Genomic DNA, 16,108 nt, shown 5'->3' with positions numbered 1-16,108 from the left:
TCTCATGTATTCAAACTGTATCATCTACTGGGCAGGGAGTTTTGGGGAGGGGGAAATCCAAAAATCAGTTAGAGCTAGGGCATGCCTTTAAGGAAGCTACAGTTTACTTGGAAAATAAAATATGTACACTGATAACTGTAATATGAGGTAGTGGGCACTATAAATGCCATAAGAGAAATAAACCATTTTTCAAGAGATCATCCAACTGGGATGATCGGGAAAGGCTTCAAAGTCGTGAGAAATGGTGTAATTTCAGGAGATGGAGATGGCGGGAAGCCAGTCCACCTGGCAAAAGCAGCTTAATCGGAGGACTGGATATGACAGAAGCAACACAATATGTTTAGGGTAACAAAACCGTCTAGTTTTATGTTATGTATATTTTGCCACGTTAAAAAGTAAATAAAGGACAATATCAAGATTTGGCTGAGAGAGAAGATTAGTAAAAGAATATATTTATGGAAGGCCTTAAATATCAAACTCTAGAGAATTCAGTCTTTGTACATTAAGCCATGAAAACAGGTTTTTGAAAAAGGAAGTGGCATATGAACAACTTTAATGAGTTCTTTGGTTCTGATTATCGGTCTACTCATTTTTGTTTCCTTGTAGGTGATCTTTTCTCTCTAATTGCTTTTGAACAATTTGTATTTGCTGCATCGTAGCTTCACTACAGTGTGTCTAGGTGTGGGTTGACATATTTGTACTACTCAGCATTTGGCATATGTTGTTCATTTCTAAAAGTTGTTTTTCTGGTTATTTTTCATAGCCTCTTTTCGTTGGCTCATTTTGGTGACTCCGTGTGGTTAAATATTGCATTCATCATTATTTTCTAAATTTCTTTATTCAGTAATGTCAATATCTGGATTTCTTGGCATTCCAAATCCAGCGATAGACTCGCCCGTGGTGACCTATTTTCCCGAGGACTTTGATACTCTCGCATTGTGAGTCGTAGCTGATCCTAGTCAATGAAACATCTGCAGTTGAAGTCGAGGACACTTTTCTTGAGGGGGAGTTTGCAGGGGTCTCTGCCAGGGGGCGGGGGGTGTCACTCCTGACCGGGTCACTCCGGGTGCCCTCAGCTCAGGCCTCAGCAGGCTTAGGGGAGCTCTTCCACTGCGCTGTGGCTTATGGATAAAAGCGCACCTGTCGCCAGTGGCTAAGGGACGCTCAAGTTTCAGCTCATCGGCGTTGCTGGTTTGGTGTTTGCCTCTGAGAGTTTGTTGTTCCCTGCAGGGGTGCGTCCCCGTGCGTTACATGCATAATCTCGCTGCCGTGTAGCAGAGCACTGGACGCAGATGTTGCACGGTGACCCTGGGGCCTAGGTGACAGCGTTGCTCGGCTGGTTGGGTGAGCGAAGAGCCCCCAAGGCAGGGAGAGACGGCGTGGGAACTTGCAGGCTGGAGCGTTGTTCTCCAGGAAGCAGACTTCCTAGAAAACCAGCCTGGAGAGACGAGGCCTCGAGGCGCCTGCGTGAAGAGCTGTGGTGAGAGGCTCGGAGAGGCCTTGCGCAGACCGAACGGGCCATCCCGTGGGGTTTCCTAGTCTAACGTGATGTAGTTCTCTTATCAAATTCTCAAATGATGACACTCAACAAGGCTTCTGAAATTTCACTAAGGTACAGTACATTTTCAGAGCTACTCATTTGTTCTTTTAAAAATACAAGTTTCTGAGGGAGTTCCACTCGGAGATGTAACGCGTTCGTCACAGTCAGCATCGCACGGCTCGGGGCTGTGTAAGTGCCCCTTTTCCTTCCTCTGTCTTAAGGGTGTAATAAGGGACTCAGGGGATCCCGTGAAGTTTTAAAAGTATATATATGAGAAGATGACTATGAGACCAACGATAGGATTTGTGAGAAAGAGTAGGGAGCTGGTTATGTCACTGAGAAGAACGATGAGGGGACTGCGTGATAACTGTTTGAGGTAGATGAAGCAGGAAGGGTGCTCTCCACTGTGATCCATTCACTTAGGGGGAGAAACGAAGGTTTCCAAACCCAACTGCCTGCGAGCCACCCCCAGGGCCTCATTAAAAGGCAGGTCTGGGCGGGGCCCAGGAGTCTGCATTTCTCACAGGCCCCAGCTGACGCCCGCGCCACAGTCCTCGCCCTGCACTTTGAGTAGGAGTGAGGCGGTGGGAGAGCCGACAGGGAGAGCCGCGGTCAGGCCTGGTGGCCCTTCCGGCCTAGCGTCCACGGCCGAGGAGCCACCACCCCTGGCTCGCAGGGGCGGGCGCGTCGTCGAGCGACCACTGCCACCGTGCTCAGACGCCCTGCTTCGTCTGCGTCCTTTGTCTGCGTCTTGCCAGCTCTTTGAGTCTAATTTTGTGGTGTCGGGGTGTGTTATATTCTTTCTACATGTTTATTTGACACGTTAAAAACCCACCCATTTCCATGGAAACTCACACATAATGAAAATATAGTACAATAATTAAATCCAGCACCTGATGGTTGTTTTTGAATGAAATGTCAAAGATTCGTTTCTAGGGAAAACCGGGCCCAAAGTTAGGATTTTCACTGTTGCCCAAACAGATGAGAGTTCTGTTTTTTTGTTTTGTTTTGTTTTTTAAAGAATCCCAGATTTTAGTGAGTCCAGTTCCAGAGTAAGCTCGTTGGGTTTGCCACGTGCGTTTCATGACTCAGCACTGGCCCTGCTGTGTGGCGGCAGAGCAGGGTACTGTCCGTCAGCTTTCTTTGTCTAAGAGCTGTGTAAACAAAACATCGTCACCACTTTGAAAGGCATTTCACTTTTTCCAGCCACTTACCCCCTCCACACACACACACACACTTCTTTTATTTTAAATAATTCAGTTCAGAAGAAATTTACAACAGTAATCTTATTGTCATAGAAACTCAGGAGTGATAGATAACGAAGGTTCTGACCAAATCTCTTCTGAAAGAAAAGCAGAGCTTTTTTTTAACCCCCTTTATAAGTGTCACCATTAATATTTTTAATTTTTACTGCCGACCTACTTAGGGAGTAGGATTCTTAATGTTTTACAAACCCAGCATTAGTTTATGTACACATTTCAAAAAGACACGTGGTCATTTTATTGATGGCTGAATTTCCATTTTCTGTGGTTCCATTGTGGTTTTTTTCCTTCATTCATCCGGTATGTAAAAACAGATATTTAAAATACAACCCACAGTTTATAGACGATTTTTTTTTTTTTAAAGATTTCTGTTGGATTTACAAAAGTGATTTTCTCTTGAAATACAGTAGCTGCCTTTCACTAAAGACTTGCTTTCATGTTAAGTTCAAAATTTCTGGGTTAGTTTGGTTTTCTCTCATTGGAAATCTGTCTGAGTAAAGTTTCTTCTGTTAACTGTTCCTCATCATGTGGTAGCTGCTCCTGTTTTGCAGAATTTTGAAAATAACGTGTGAAAAGTGACGGCAGTGGTATGATTTCTTAAGCAAGAGCTCGGAATTACCCTTACTCCCCTCATTGCCGTCCTGTGTGTCCTACTAGTCCATAAATAAAAGTGCGGATTTCAAGAAATGAGGTTTCCGTTGATGACAGGTCTGCCTTCTGCTAGTTTACTGCTTGCCATGTTACACCAGCCCGGGGCCTGTGTGTGTGCACCCCTCCTTCCTCTGAATTTCATCCTCCTCTTAGTGTTAGGCATGTCTGTCAGATACCATCTAAATTGTAACTATTTTGTAAGTGCCCAAAACGTAAGAAATAATTTCTTCATTATTTTGGTGGCCATTTATAAAATTGAGATTGGAAATCTGAATCAATATTTTTTTCTACAAGCCAAGCATATTATGACGTCTTTAAGGGAGGTGATATAACTCATTGTATGTCTAAATGTATAAAACTAAGCCACAATGCAATGTATTTTTCTGATTATAAAGTATGATATTCTGGCTAGATCAGGAACCCTTTATTTTCATCAGCTGATAACTTACTGAGCTAGTCGAAATCCTAGGCCAACACAGAGATTTAAGATATCCTCCCTAGGTTCTGTCTAAAGTCGGCGTTTTTAACATAATTGCTGATATTGGTTTAGCTCAGCACAGCAGGTGGAGCTAGCGTTGGGAGGAGTCTGGTCGCAGTGGCTGCGAAGGAGATGCATCCAGCCCTGCCCTGAGGCAGGCAGACTCTTCCACGGAGCCGGGAGTGGAAGTGGGGAGTGATAACCCCAAGTGTTGTGGTGCGCGTGGCCTCTTCTGGAAAAAAGATCAATTGCCTGGGATGGCTGGGCCTCACAGGGAAGTTGTGGGCGCTAAGTTTAGACAAGTTCAACTTGACCAAAGTGTGTGTGTCCTTGAACTCCACCGCTGCCCGGCTCAGTGAAGTGTGTTTTGGGACAAGGAACCCGACAGCATCGTGATAGGAGAGCCGGAAGGTGAGCAGAAGGGAACTGCGTTGAGTCCCAGCTTGAGTCGGGGAGGCCGCGACCAAAGTGGGGAGCCCTGGGGGTCCTGTTTCACTTGTCAGTCTGTGTCATGCATTCGTTTGATTTTCTTTTTAATTAAAAGGAAAACGCATGTAACGGAACTGCATTGATTTTTTAGGAAATTGTTTAAGCGTGAATGAGTATTTGCATTAGGTATGTTTGTTGGGCTGTGTCTCTGCTGCGGCAGGTTGTCTTGCAAACAGGAAATAGCGCCTCCCCTTCCTTCTGACGCCGGGTGTCAGATTCCAGACTGACAGGTGTGGGTCCACGCAGTGCTGAGTTAGAAGAGAGCAGATTTCACTTTAGCCTGTCGTCGACGGAGGGAGGGGGTCGTCGATGGCGGGGCAGGGATCGTAGTTATATAGGAACAAAGCTTCTGGAGAAACAAAAGTTGAAAATTATGAAATAAATCTAGACAAAATACTCGATGCCACACTTAACCAGCATCTTTGGAGATGAGGCCTCAGGCCTAAGAGAACTTGGCACACAGATGACACCCACTCTCGGCTGTGACTTGAGTTTTTTTTTTTCCATGAAGCTGACCACATCCAAATGCTGGCCGCTCTTCTGTGGGGAATCTCCTCCTGTCTCTGCTTCCGTGATAAGCAGTCCTGCGGTTTTTCTCCTTCTCGTTGTTGCTTTTCGTGTGTCCTCCTCCTCCCCACTCTCTAAGTGTAGCAGAAGTGGAGTGAATCTGTCCACAGCTGTGTTTAAAAAGTTAACTCTGAGAGAGTGCGGAAGGTCAGTTAATTTAAATTAGAAGACTTTTATATACCACAGAGTTTGGAATTTAGGGTTATGGTTTTATCACCTGTTACTTCATATAGAAGAACAAATACGATGTGCATATTTGTGATCTACTTTCCTCGACAAACTCAGGCAGGCTAAGAGGCACACTTCTTGAGGGCTTTAGTGAATGTTTACAAGTCCTGTTTATGCATGACTAAGGAAGTTCCTATTAGTCCAGTCAAGTTTAGTCTAGTGACAGCTGAGTTAAAAAAAATGGATGTGGATTTTGTGCCTGTAGTTCTCTAGTCTCCCCCAGGTAGGTCATCATGGCCTCATGTGAAATAAGACTTCTATCAGTTTGTCTTCCTTGGATGACTTCAGTGCAAACGGGTGTGCGCGTGCGTGTGTGTGTGCGTGCACGTACGTGCTTGAGGACTCAGTGTAGACTTATGGAAGTGAAATGGCCGGATGCACCCTGCACTCGGTGGCCCTGTGTTAGAGTCCCAGCCTTGCAGTGTCCACCTTGTGAGCACCAGCAAATGGTTTCGCCTCTCAGCCGCAGCGTTGCCGGCTCGCAAGTGGGGACGGGGTACAGTAAAACAAGAATCCTACATCAGATGCCTGGACTGGTGCCTGGCCTGTGTCAGGCACTGAAAAAGCTGTATCTGTCATTTTGGGTTGTCATTTTGTTCTGTGTCCAGCTGTTTTTACTATTTTACTACAAAGGCCCTGGAAGTCAACTGATATTTTTGTCTTTAAGGGGAAAAAAATGTTCTCTAATCAGCCTGCATTTCCGTGGGCCCAAGGTGAAGTTCGTCTCTTTACAGGCAGCCGTTCGGCAGCTCTCCGGACGACTTGCTGTGCCCACACCCTGCGGCCGAGTCTCCCAGCGATGAGGGAGCGCTCCTGGACCAGCTGTACCTGGCCCTGCGGAATTTCGATGGCCTGGAGGAGATCGATAGAGCTCTGGGAATACCCGAGCTGGTCAGCCAGGTACGCCCGGAGGGAAGCTGGCGGGGCCAGCAGTGGCGTGGGCCTGAGGATGACCATTTTCTTTTGCTTACAGGTAATCCGCAGTCTGCTTATTAGAACACTTGTTTCCCTCATCCCAAGCCAGCTCCATTTTCTTTCTTCCTCTCTCCTTCCTTGTGACTCTCACATAAACTTTTGCCCAGGAATGGAAAATACAGAGAATGAGCTTTACATATAATTTAGGTTATTGAGTTGAAAGGCAGAAACTCTAGCCCAGCTCACCTAATGGCAGGGAGGGACAGGCAAGGACAGAGAGACCAAAGACGACGGAACATTGCTGCCTCGATGACCCAGAACCCGTTCATCTAAAACATCAGTGTCCGTGATCACCATATTAATCTTAGATTCGTGGGCTGGTGATCGGACGCCCTTTGTGCTAAAAGAATGCTTTGCACATACGTTAGCAGAAGTCATTTTAGAGGTAGCTGTAGTTCATTAGTTATTTTGACCTTTGTGTGGGTGTAGTTATTTTGACTTTTGTGAAGTCATTTTAGAAGTAGTTGTAGCTTATTAGTTGTTTTGACAATTTTGGGGATAGTCGAGCATAAATGGGAATGTAAAGAAGTTAACTAAGCTTAGTGTGCTTTAGTTAGTTAGCATTCCTCCTCCTGGCAGTTAGTTGGTTACTTAAAGTAAGTCTCTACTTTAAGAGTAATTTATAGCGGTAATATCATAAATAACCTGACCATCTCATGAAATAACAGTACTTTCTGAATGTGGCTACCCAGCTAAATGTGTGTGGCAAGGCCATCCTGGTTTGCTGTATGAAGAGTAACCTAGAAAAAAACCCATCACAGTCCCACTGCTGTCTCCTTTCTTCTCAGCTTGAATCATCTTTATTTCTTGTTACTAAAAAGCGCTTTCCAGTGTCCAGTCTACCTCTCGGACATGTCATGAGAGTCTGTGATGAAGGTGATGCAGAGTCATCGGAGACTCTGAAGCATTAAAAATAGTCTCGTCACAATTCCCACAGTTCAGCAGACATAAGTGGGAGTTAAGACTGTCGATTCATATTGAGAATGGAAAGAAATGACTTGAGGTTTGCGTGATATAACCTGAAATAATCAAGAAAGGAAAATGGAGTTTAAATGTTTCCTGTGCGGCTGTCGTGCTTTGTCTTTGGTGGTGGTTAGAATTTAGCATTCAGTGTTATTCCCCTCGAGTTTTGTTTGAGTAACATTTATTTGTTTGTGAAATTTATTGGAGCGACATTGGTTAATAAAACTATATAGGCTTCAGGTGTGCAGTTCTATTACACAGCATCTGTATGTTGCATTGTGTGTTCACCACCCAAAGTCAAATCTCCTTCCGTCACCATAGATTTGACCCTTCACCCTCATGTACCTCCCCCCGTCCCCTGGTAACCACTACACTGTTGTCTGTGTCCATGAGTCTCCGTTTGTCATGTTCGTTTGTTGCTTTCAGTTTTATATCGCACATTTGAGTGAAATCGTGGTTCTCAGCTTTTTCTGTCTGACTTATTTTGCTTGACATGATAATCTTGAGAAAGCACCCTCATACACTGCCGATAGGGATGTAATTGGTGCAGCCACTATGAAACAGTATGGAGGCTCCTCAAAAAATTAAGACTAGAATGACCGTGTAACCCAGCAAACCTCTTCTGGGTCTCTACCCCCAAAATTTCAGAACATTTATCCATAGAGATATATGCACCTCGATGTTCATTGAAGCATTATTCTCAGCGGCCAGGACATGGAAACAGCTGGAGCGTCCTCCTAAGTGACATTTAAAAATCTGATCCTCGGGGTTGTTGAGTGACTTATAGCATTGTTTTGATCAAAACTGGTGTCATTTCATCATTTAATGTTTTTTTAGTCTCCTTTTTTTCTGTTTATTTGTATTTCTGTTTGGTCTCATCACATGTATCACTCTTCTGCCATATTAAACGATTGTAGAGCTGTGGCTGTCGGGTGGAGTCGGGAGTGCAGGTGAACTTCATTTGTACTCATCAGAGTTGTGTGTTTTCTTTGAAAATGGAAATTCATTAAATTCTCTCTCTGTTAAAGATGGGCAAATATTTAAACTTCTGAGATGGTTTTGCGGATGTAGATAGAGCAGTAACTCAGCAATGAATGGGTTCGCCCACATAGACTCCATTCACATTTTTACAAGTATCGTGGGGTGGGTAATGGGCCCAGTTCTCACGGGCCCACCTCAGGGCGATGCCAGTCTGAACCCCGGCCGGCTCCAGGCCCCTGCTCCAAGGCGGGTGGCCTGGTTTGAGAAAGCCTGGGATGTAACAAGGCTAAAGAAAACCTCAGAGGTGTTTTTGCTGTTGGGCTCTTTCATCCTATATGTCGGGGGGCTTGTAGCGGTTGATCCTGGAGGCAGAGCAAAGAGGCGACTTAGCCGGGTACACCTTTCCGCGTAGACACGAGGCCAGCCGGCCTGCGTTTTCTATACCTGCCCCATTCTGACCCAGATACATGGGGGCGGCCCTAAGAAGTCAAGAATGACAAACACGTTAAATATGTCTAGTAGGTAATAAGATGGGGCAAAATGTGGGGTGTGTAGGAAATTCTGACAGCCACAGAAAACAGTTAATAATAAAGGCAGCGTATCACACCTGTGAGGAGCGTGGGTCCTAAGTCACAAACTGGGGCGGAACCCACTACTTACCAGCCAGGTGGGCTTGCAGCAATTTGCTTCATGTCTCCAAGCTCAGTTCTGTTATCTGCAAAACGGGGATAATGGTGGTAGGGACCCCAACACTGCTGCTCACAGCTAAAATGAATTACACAGGTACGGATTACCAATCAGAAAACTTTACACGTCTAGCGGACATCTGCATTTTAAAGTCCAAGTCCGTCTCTGATTGGTGGAGTGTGCAGGTGGCATTCCGTAGCTGTGCCCCGTGTGTCCCTTCCCTCGGAAGAAGTGTCACTGCAGTCAGGCCTGACCCCTGTTTTTTTCCCTCATGTAACTGGATCTACTGAGCAAAGAGGCTTTTCTGGGAAGAAAAGTGAAGTCAAGCTAAACGTACCTTTGCGTAGTGAGTACGGTATAAAAAGCTTCAGCCTTACGTTTACCCTGCCGTTTTTAGTGGTTTGATTTGTCGCTTTGCTCTCTGGGGGCTCTCTCTTCAGAGCCAGGCAGTGGATCCGGAACAGTTCTCAAGCCAGGAGTCCACCATCATGCTGGAGCAGAAGGGCCCCGTTTTCCCGCAGCAGTACGCGTCTCAGGCACAGATGGCCCAGGGTAGCTACACTCCCATGCAAGACCCAAACTTCCACGCCATGGGACAGCGGCCCAGCTACGCCACGCTCCGCATGCAGCCCAGACCGGGCCTGAGGCCCGCGGGCCTGGCGCAGAGCCAGCCAAATCAGCTGCGGCTCCAGTTGCAGCACCGCCTCCAAGCACAGCAGGTGTGTTCTTTGCTGGTGCCCGGAAAGTTGGGGTGATGGGGCTGAGTGGGGGGGGACATAGAAGACTATGGGTGATGATGCAGGGTCAGGTGCTCTTTGGGGGCTTAGGTCTCATTCTGTCCTTTCTAAGAGGGCGCAAACTTTTCCAAGACGATTCTACAATTTCCATACTCCTTCCTCTCTCCCTCCCTCACTCCACTAGCTCCGCTTCGGCACAGAGCAGCTTTCCTTTCATTTCCCGGCTCTGTTGACTTGACGACGTTCTAACCTGGAGCTCATTGCGCCTCAGTTTTCATCTGTCAACAGGGCTTGTTACACAGCGCAGGGTGACGTGTAGCTATTTAAAGGGCCTCGCACAGCTCCAAGCCCAGAGCGGGCAGCTAGGGTGACGGCAGCTCCTGTCAGGAGTCCCATCTCATGACAGAAAGTCACCGTTAGCTGAATGGTGGCAAAGGGGTGTTCCTTATGGAATGCCTGTTTAGTGCAAGAAAACGTGATCTTGAAACAAGCCCGGACCCGTTTAGATCATACAGCCAGTAATAACGCTGCAGGCTTTCAAATCTCCTTTCGTTTTCGTGAGTAATGAATGCTGCCTTTTTCTAGTTTCCCTCTTGGCCTCCTTTTCTGGCCCTTCGCCTCCCTTTCTCCCTTGCAAACAGCGTGTTTTCCAAACAGTCCTAAATAATCTCCTGGCTATAAGTGAAAGTTCGCTCATAACTATCTTTGGGAATTCAGCTGCGAGCCACGGAGGTTTAGCATCCAACGGCACACAGATGTTGGGTCGGGAGGGCGATTTCTTTAGGAAAGCGATTTGAAATAAAATATATTCTCCTTTTAAAATGCATTCATTCTCCTGCGTGAATGCATTTAGAATCGCCAGCCGCTTATGAATCAGATCAGCAATGTTTCCAATGTGAACCTGACTCTGAGGCCTGGAGTACCAACACAGGTAAGGAGAGACCAGCCGCCAGCTTTCCCTGTGTTCATTCAACTCCTCTTGTCATTTCTTCCTCTATGATAGTCCGTGTAAAGTAGCTTCGAAGCCATACCGTCCGGGTCAGCACAGTGGGTCTGTGATGTCGCTCGGTTTTCCATCTGCTTCGTCGCTCCCTGCCATGTTTATTGCCCGGTGCAGTCAGTTCTCCTTACTCACGTCTGTCATGTTCTACAAACTCAGGGCAAACACTGACTGAGTAGCTACCAAACCACTGATGCAAGGGGAAGGAAAGAGTCGGGCTCCTGTGAGCCCCTGGTCGCAACACTTTCATCAGTCCTGGTAACATGTAACCCTGTTTCAGGCGTGTTTCTGTTTGAAGATGCCTGTTCAGTATTGATACATACTGTCGATTCCCCAGCACTGAGCTCACAGCCAGCAGCGCCGTGACTCCCGCCTGGAGGACGCGCGTCCCACACACGTTTCCTGCGCATGGCCCGGCACAGCCTCGTGCACTGGGCACTACGCAGCTCTGCAGCACTGCCCTCGGGAGCCATTTTACACGGCGGGGTCGCCAGCAAAAGTACAACAGTGTCAAAAACCAAATAGTCCACATAGGAGGCCCCTTATTTACAGAATGGAAGATGACAGGAAGGCGCGTGCCAGCCGCGGGTGGGAAGGCGCGTGGGGCGTCTCACACGCCCATGAACGGCAGCAGCACTGTGCATATCGATTTGGGGGTTACAGATACATTTTAGTGAGTCAGCAAGTTCACAGGAACAGAATCCACGACAGGAGGACCAGCTCTGTGTTGCCGGGGCCCAAAACCGGCCTCATGCCGCCTCCTGACGGCAAGCGTTGGTGCCTCTTCCCACACGCATCCCTCCCCCCATCGTCCCAGCTCCCCTGTGTGCCCTTGTCACCCTCCCTCCCCACACGTCCCCTTCCTTCCTGCCTCTGCCCAGCTTTTCCTGAAGTGCTTCAGGCCACCTTTGGGCGCATCGATTCGGTTCCCCTTTAGACTTGAATGTCCCTAGAATGAGACTCTAAAGTGCCATCCTCAAAGCTGACATCACAGCTGGGACAGTGTTTCTGTGAGGTCCTTCGGCTCGCTGTGGCCCATCTCACAGCGAGTCCCGAGCTGTCTCCCACATGCGTCCTTGCAGGGCTTCAGCATCGTCATCATCTCTGTAGAACTTGGAAGCTCACGTTCTCAACCACCAGTTGTTCAACTCTAAAATGTTCTTTCCATGTAAATTTATTTCCCAAATAATTTTGCGCGAGGCTATGCCATTCGTTACCGAGTTTCTAATGTGAGGCTTATTTTCCGACCCGTGTCCACCCCCGATGCCTCCCTCGTGTGTCCCCCCCTTCAGGCACCTATTAACGCACAGATGCTGGCCCAGAGGCAGAGGGAGATCCTGAACCAGCATCTTCGACAGAGGCAGATGCATCAGCAACAGCAAGTTCAGCAAAGAACTTTGATGATGAGAGGACAAGGGTTGACGATGACCTCCAGCATGGTGGCTCCTGGCGGCATGCCAGCAGCTATGAGCAACCCCCGGATCCCCCAGGCCAACGCACAGCAGTTTCCGTTTCCTCCAAACTACGGTACTGGACTTCTGTCCCCACCACCTCTCTCCAGCCCCTTCACCCCACTGTCCCCCAGCCCTGGGTCGCAGCTCCTCTCTCGCAGCTCTTTGCATGGCTCCCAGATGAACCTGGCTAACCAGGGGATGATGGGAAACCTGGGCGGACAGGTGGGGCCTGTCAGGAGTCCCCAGGTCCAGCACGGTACCTTCCAGTCTCTCAGCTCAGGTACCACCTTTTCTCTGAGTGCAGGTCTTACTTTAAGAGTGACTGAAGTAAGTGTGAGAGTGTGTGAGTGTGTGTGTGTGTGCGCGCGCGCATGTATGAATATGTTTATGTCAGTGTCTCAATATAGGCGAATGTGTTTTTATGTCAAAACCTCTGAGTCTGACTCAAACAAATCAATGGATATATACAAAATGCTGAAAGATTTATAAACGTAAATATTAGAGACATTCTGCGACTTTTCAAAAATAAAGACTTTCACGATTACACCAGATCTTGAATGGTTTATTCTTGAGAAGTGCTATGTAGAAACCACAATGAAAGACCTTAGTTTTTTCATATCGACTTGTTGTTTAATGTCAGTCTTAAGAGACAAAGGTATAATGTCATCAACGTTAATATTTGTGTGCATGTCATGTTCAATTAATTGAATTCTTGATAAAAGTGCTTACGTTAACGTGAATATTCAAAATGACTTTCCCTATCTTTTGCCAGCATTATCTATACATAATATCAAGTTTTTGTGGTCAAATGTATGTCTCGCATTTCTTTAAAGAAACAGAGATAATCAGAGATAATATGCAGCTTTTTCCCATGTGATCTTAAACTTTTCTTTTATAGCTAATTTAAGTATTAATTAAATATGCACATTTTACACATCCTGTAGGCAAAAATGTGCTTACCTTAACATCATCCTTGAAATTTTTTAAGAAATTGCCTCCTTTATTTTCAGGCTCCTTTCCTCTATTATCTTTTTGATGATTTAGAAAACTCTTCTGAAAGTTTCTTTTTCCTTTGGGTCTAAATGTCATTTGCCACTGAACTAAACAAGAAGCTTGCATTGAATTTCTTTTCTTATCTGCAAGAATATCATAGAGCCCTTTATAAAGACAAACAAGCCAATCATCAGTGCAGTTACTTGTTTTTAAAAAATGCATCTATCATATAGAATGATGGGTCAATTCAATAAAAATAAAAACTATTCAAATGTGTTGATTTTTCATATATAGTCAAACTTTAATCCAGTTTAAACTTAAATAGTCCCTAGGATATATAAAATTTTCTAGACTATTTCAGGGTCAAGTGAAATATATATATATATATGAGATCCATTTTTGATTTGGAGAAGGATATGGGGAAAAGTAGTATTTTCTCTCTCTGCCTCTAGCCATGACGTTTAATGTGGTCCCTGTCACTACTACAGGGGATCGGGGCCTGGAGATTTTTCTCTTCGTGCCCTTTATCCCAGCCTGGAATCTGTTTAAAATATATATAATTAACCAATATATGATCAGATATTTTAAAGTAATTTTCTATGTGTATTTAATTTGAATGTTCTCTTTCTTTCCCCCCAGTCTCTGCAATAAAACTAACAATCTCCTTTGGATTTCCGGTTTTGTGTTTTAAGGAATAAGTCAGCAGCCTGATCCTGGCTTTACTGGGGCTACGACCCCCCAGAGCCCTCTGATGTCGCCCAGGATGGCGCATACGCAGAGCCCCATGATGCAGCAGTCCCAGGCTAACCCAGCCTACCAGGCGTCCTCGGACATGAACGGATGGGCGCAGGGGAGCCTGGGCGGGAGCAGGTACGCTGCGCTTGTGTCTCTTGGACGGCGCCAGGGAATGTCGGGAGAGCACGTGCCTCTCTTCTGCAGTTTTCATAACTTTTTTGCTCAAGCAAGTGACATCGAGTGAACTGCCAAGCGAGCCAGTTTACCTCTCCTAGGGCAGAAGTTACCAGAATTTACAAAAGCTTGGCATAGTATCTGTTCCTTGGGAGTGAAAAGAACTCCCCTAAGAAGGCACCAGCCCCCCTGGTTTCTGATGGAAACTGCTGAGGACGGCGGTGCCCTAGGCGCCATGCTTTATCGGTGCGCGTAATAAAAGCAAACAGAAAGCCCGTCTGTGCGCGTGAAAGTGGGAAATGTAATTCCAGACCTTCGAGGCCACGTGGTCGCCCTGCAGCTCCGCTGGGCACGTCCCCTGCTGTTTCTGACCTCTCCTCCTTTGGTCTTCGCCGCCCCACCCCTCCCACACCTCCCTGTCCTCTCAGGCTGGATTTATGCATCCTGAAAGCAAATGCCGGAGAAACGTGCTCCGAGCTGCCTGCCCGCTCGCCGAAGGCTCTAACGCTTTCCTTCTCGTTGCGTCCTAGCATGTTTTCACAGCAGTCCCCTCCACACTTCGGGCAGCAAGCAAACACCAGCATGTACAGTAACAACATGAACATCAACGTATCCATGGCAACCAACACAGGCGGGATGAGCAACATGAACCAGATGACAGGACAGATCAGCATGACCTCAGTGACCTCCGTGCCTACGTCGGGGCTGTCCTCCATGGGTCCCGAGCAGGTGCGTGGCCCGGACCCCGTGTCCTGACTTTTTGTCTGTTTTCTGCAATGCATGTATGTATCTTGCGACATCTGCTGTCAACTCCCACCTTTATTTTGAAGTGTTTTTTTTTCACTTGTGTCAGTGAGATTAACAGGAGTACTTGTTAATGATGAAATAATGAAAGAAAGCCTGGTTACTCAAGGATCTTTGAAAATATTTAACTTCCTTGTCACTTAATTTTTTCTCCTATTTGAAGAATTTAGCAGTATCTAAAATTAATCTCTAAATATGGAGTCTTATATGAGCTTTAAATAGCTTTATTTTGGATTTATAGTGTAAGAACTGATTTGTTTTCTAAATGTAAAACCAGACAAATCACAAAGGCCAAACTTCTGCCATCCAGTTAGCTTTAAATGACACTTCATTTGTGCAGTAAGAGACTGACAGAGATGATCCAAAAACTATTCTTTATCATCTTTGAGATGTGGATGTCATGATTTTTTTTTTTTTTTTGGTCAACTTTTTTTAATAATTCTGTTTTTTGTTGAATAACACTACCATTCTACTACCCCTATGTACATACCAGCTTCACTGGTGGGAAAGAGACTCAAAGCTTCTGATATCTCTTATCTCACATAGCCATTCTGGAACTCAAATATCTGTGGTGGGCTGATCCACAGTTAAAGATACTTGTTAATAACTTTTAAATGGTATTTACAGGAGGTCTTAATTTTAAAGGGCACAAAATGTTTGGCATTCTACTATCTCAGTAGTTCTTTCAAAGCCCAGACGTGGCAAGGACCTGGAATCTTATGTTATATGTGGAGTTGCTGTGGCACGGGAAGCTTAAATGGCTTAACCGGTCAGGCACTGACAGCACTGAGTCTCAGATCACAGCTGTGAGACGGTGCCAGCCGGAAGCCTCGCTTCGGTCTGTTTCATGCTAGTGCTGGTACACCACCATTTGCGCGAAAATTTGCTGAATTTTAGTGCTTTTACACTGTAAACACTGCTTACCATGTTTTATTCTGTAAAAAGATATTAATAAAAATGCATAGAAATTGTAAAGCCCTTTGCAATTTAAGAAAGCTCTATGCATGTGTGTGATAGTAATTTGCACTTCTGTAGTTGGATTGATGGTGGCTAAATGCTTATTTGGGTAAGTGAAATAGACATGAATTTAAAAAATACAGACTTTTAGCTTTTCGATGGAGAAAATGTAGTGTTGATGAATTTTCTACAAAAACGGGCCGTGAGTGGTTCCTGATTTGCTCTCTAGGGAAAGTGTACCAGGTAAGGGCTGCTAAGGCGGTCTAGGCTGGCGTGGGTCCTAGTCGGCCTACCCAGAGGTGAGTTGGTGCATTTTAACAATCCAGATTGCAAACTTTCTTATAGATTTAAACCTTTTGACTATCAGAAGCTCCCAGATAACAAATGCACTGTGTATCTTCTGACACAATCAATCCTGTATCAGCAGTGGTAC

The 16,108-nt window shown here is 45.9% G+C and overlaps 1 protein-coding gene across 12 annotated transcripts in view; it reads left to right on the top strand.

The window, feature by feature from the left end:
- Window positions 1–16,108, top strand: part of NCOA2 (nuclear receptor coactivator 2) — a 253,076-nt gene that overhangs the window by 227,951 nt on the left and 9,017 nt on the right. For all 12 annotated transcript variants that reach the window (XM_039841839.1, XM_039841838.1, XM_039841834.1 and 9 more), the window contains 6 exons: window positions 5,950–6,115; window positions 9,262–9,540; window positions 10,412–10,489; window positions 11,851–12,085; window positions 13,698–13,875; window positions 14,445–14,643. In XM_039841839.1, coding sequence (XP_039697773.1) covers window positions 5,950–6,115; window positions 9,262–9,540; window positions 10,412–10,489; window positions 11,851–12,085; window positions 13,698–13,875; window positions 14,445–14,643 — 1,135 coding nt within the window. The remainder of the gene's footprint in view (window positions 1–5,949; window positions 6,116–9,261; window positions 9,541–10,411; window positions 10,490–11,850; window positions 12,086–13,697; window positions 13,876–14,444; window positions 14,644–16,108) is intronic.

This window comes from Pteropus medius, unplaced genomic scaffold (assembly GCF_902729225.1).
Source record: "Pteropus medius unplaced genomic scaffold, Ma_sr-lr_union100, whole genome shotgun sequence".
Classification (NCBI taxonomy): Eukaryota; Metazoa; Chordata; class Mammalia; order Chiroptera; family Pteropodidae; genus Pteropus; species Pteropus medius.
This window is presented reverse-complemented; position numbering and strand designations above follow the sequence as displayed.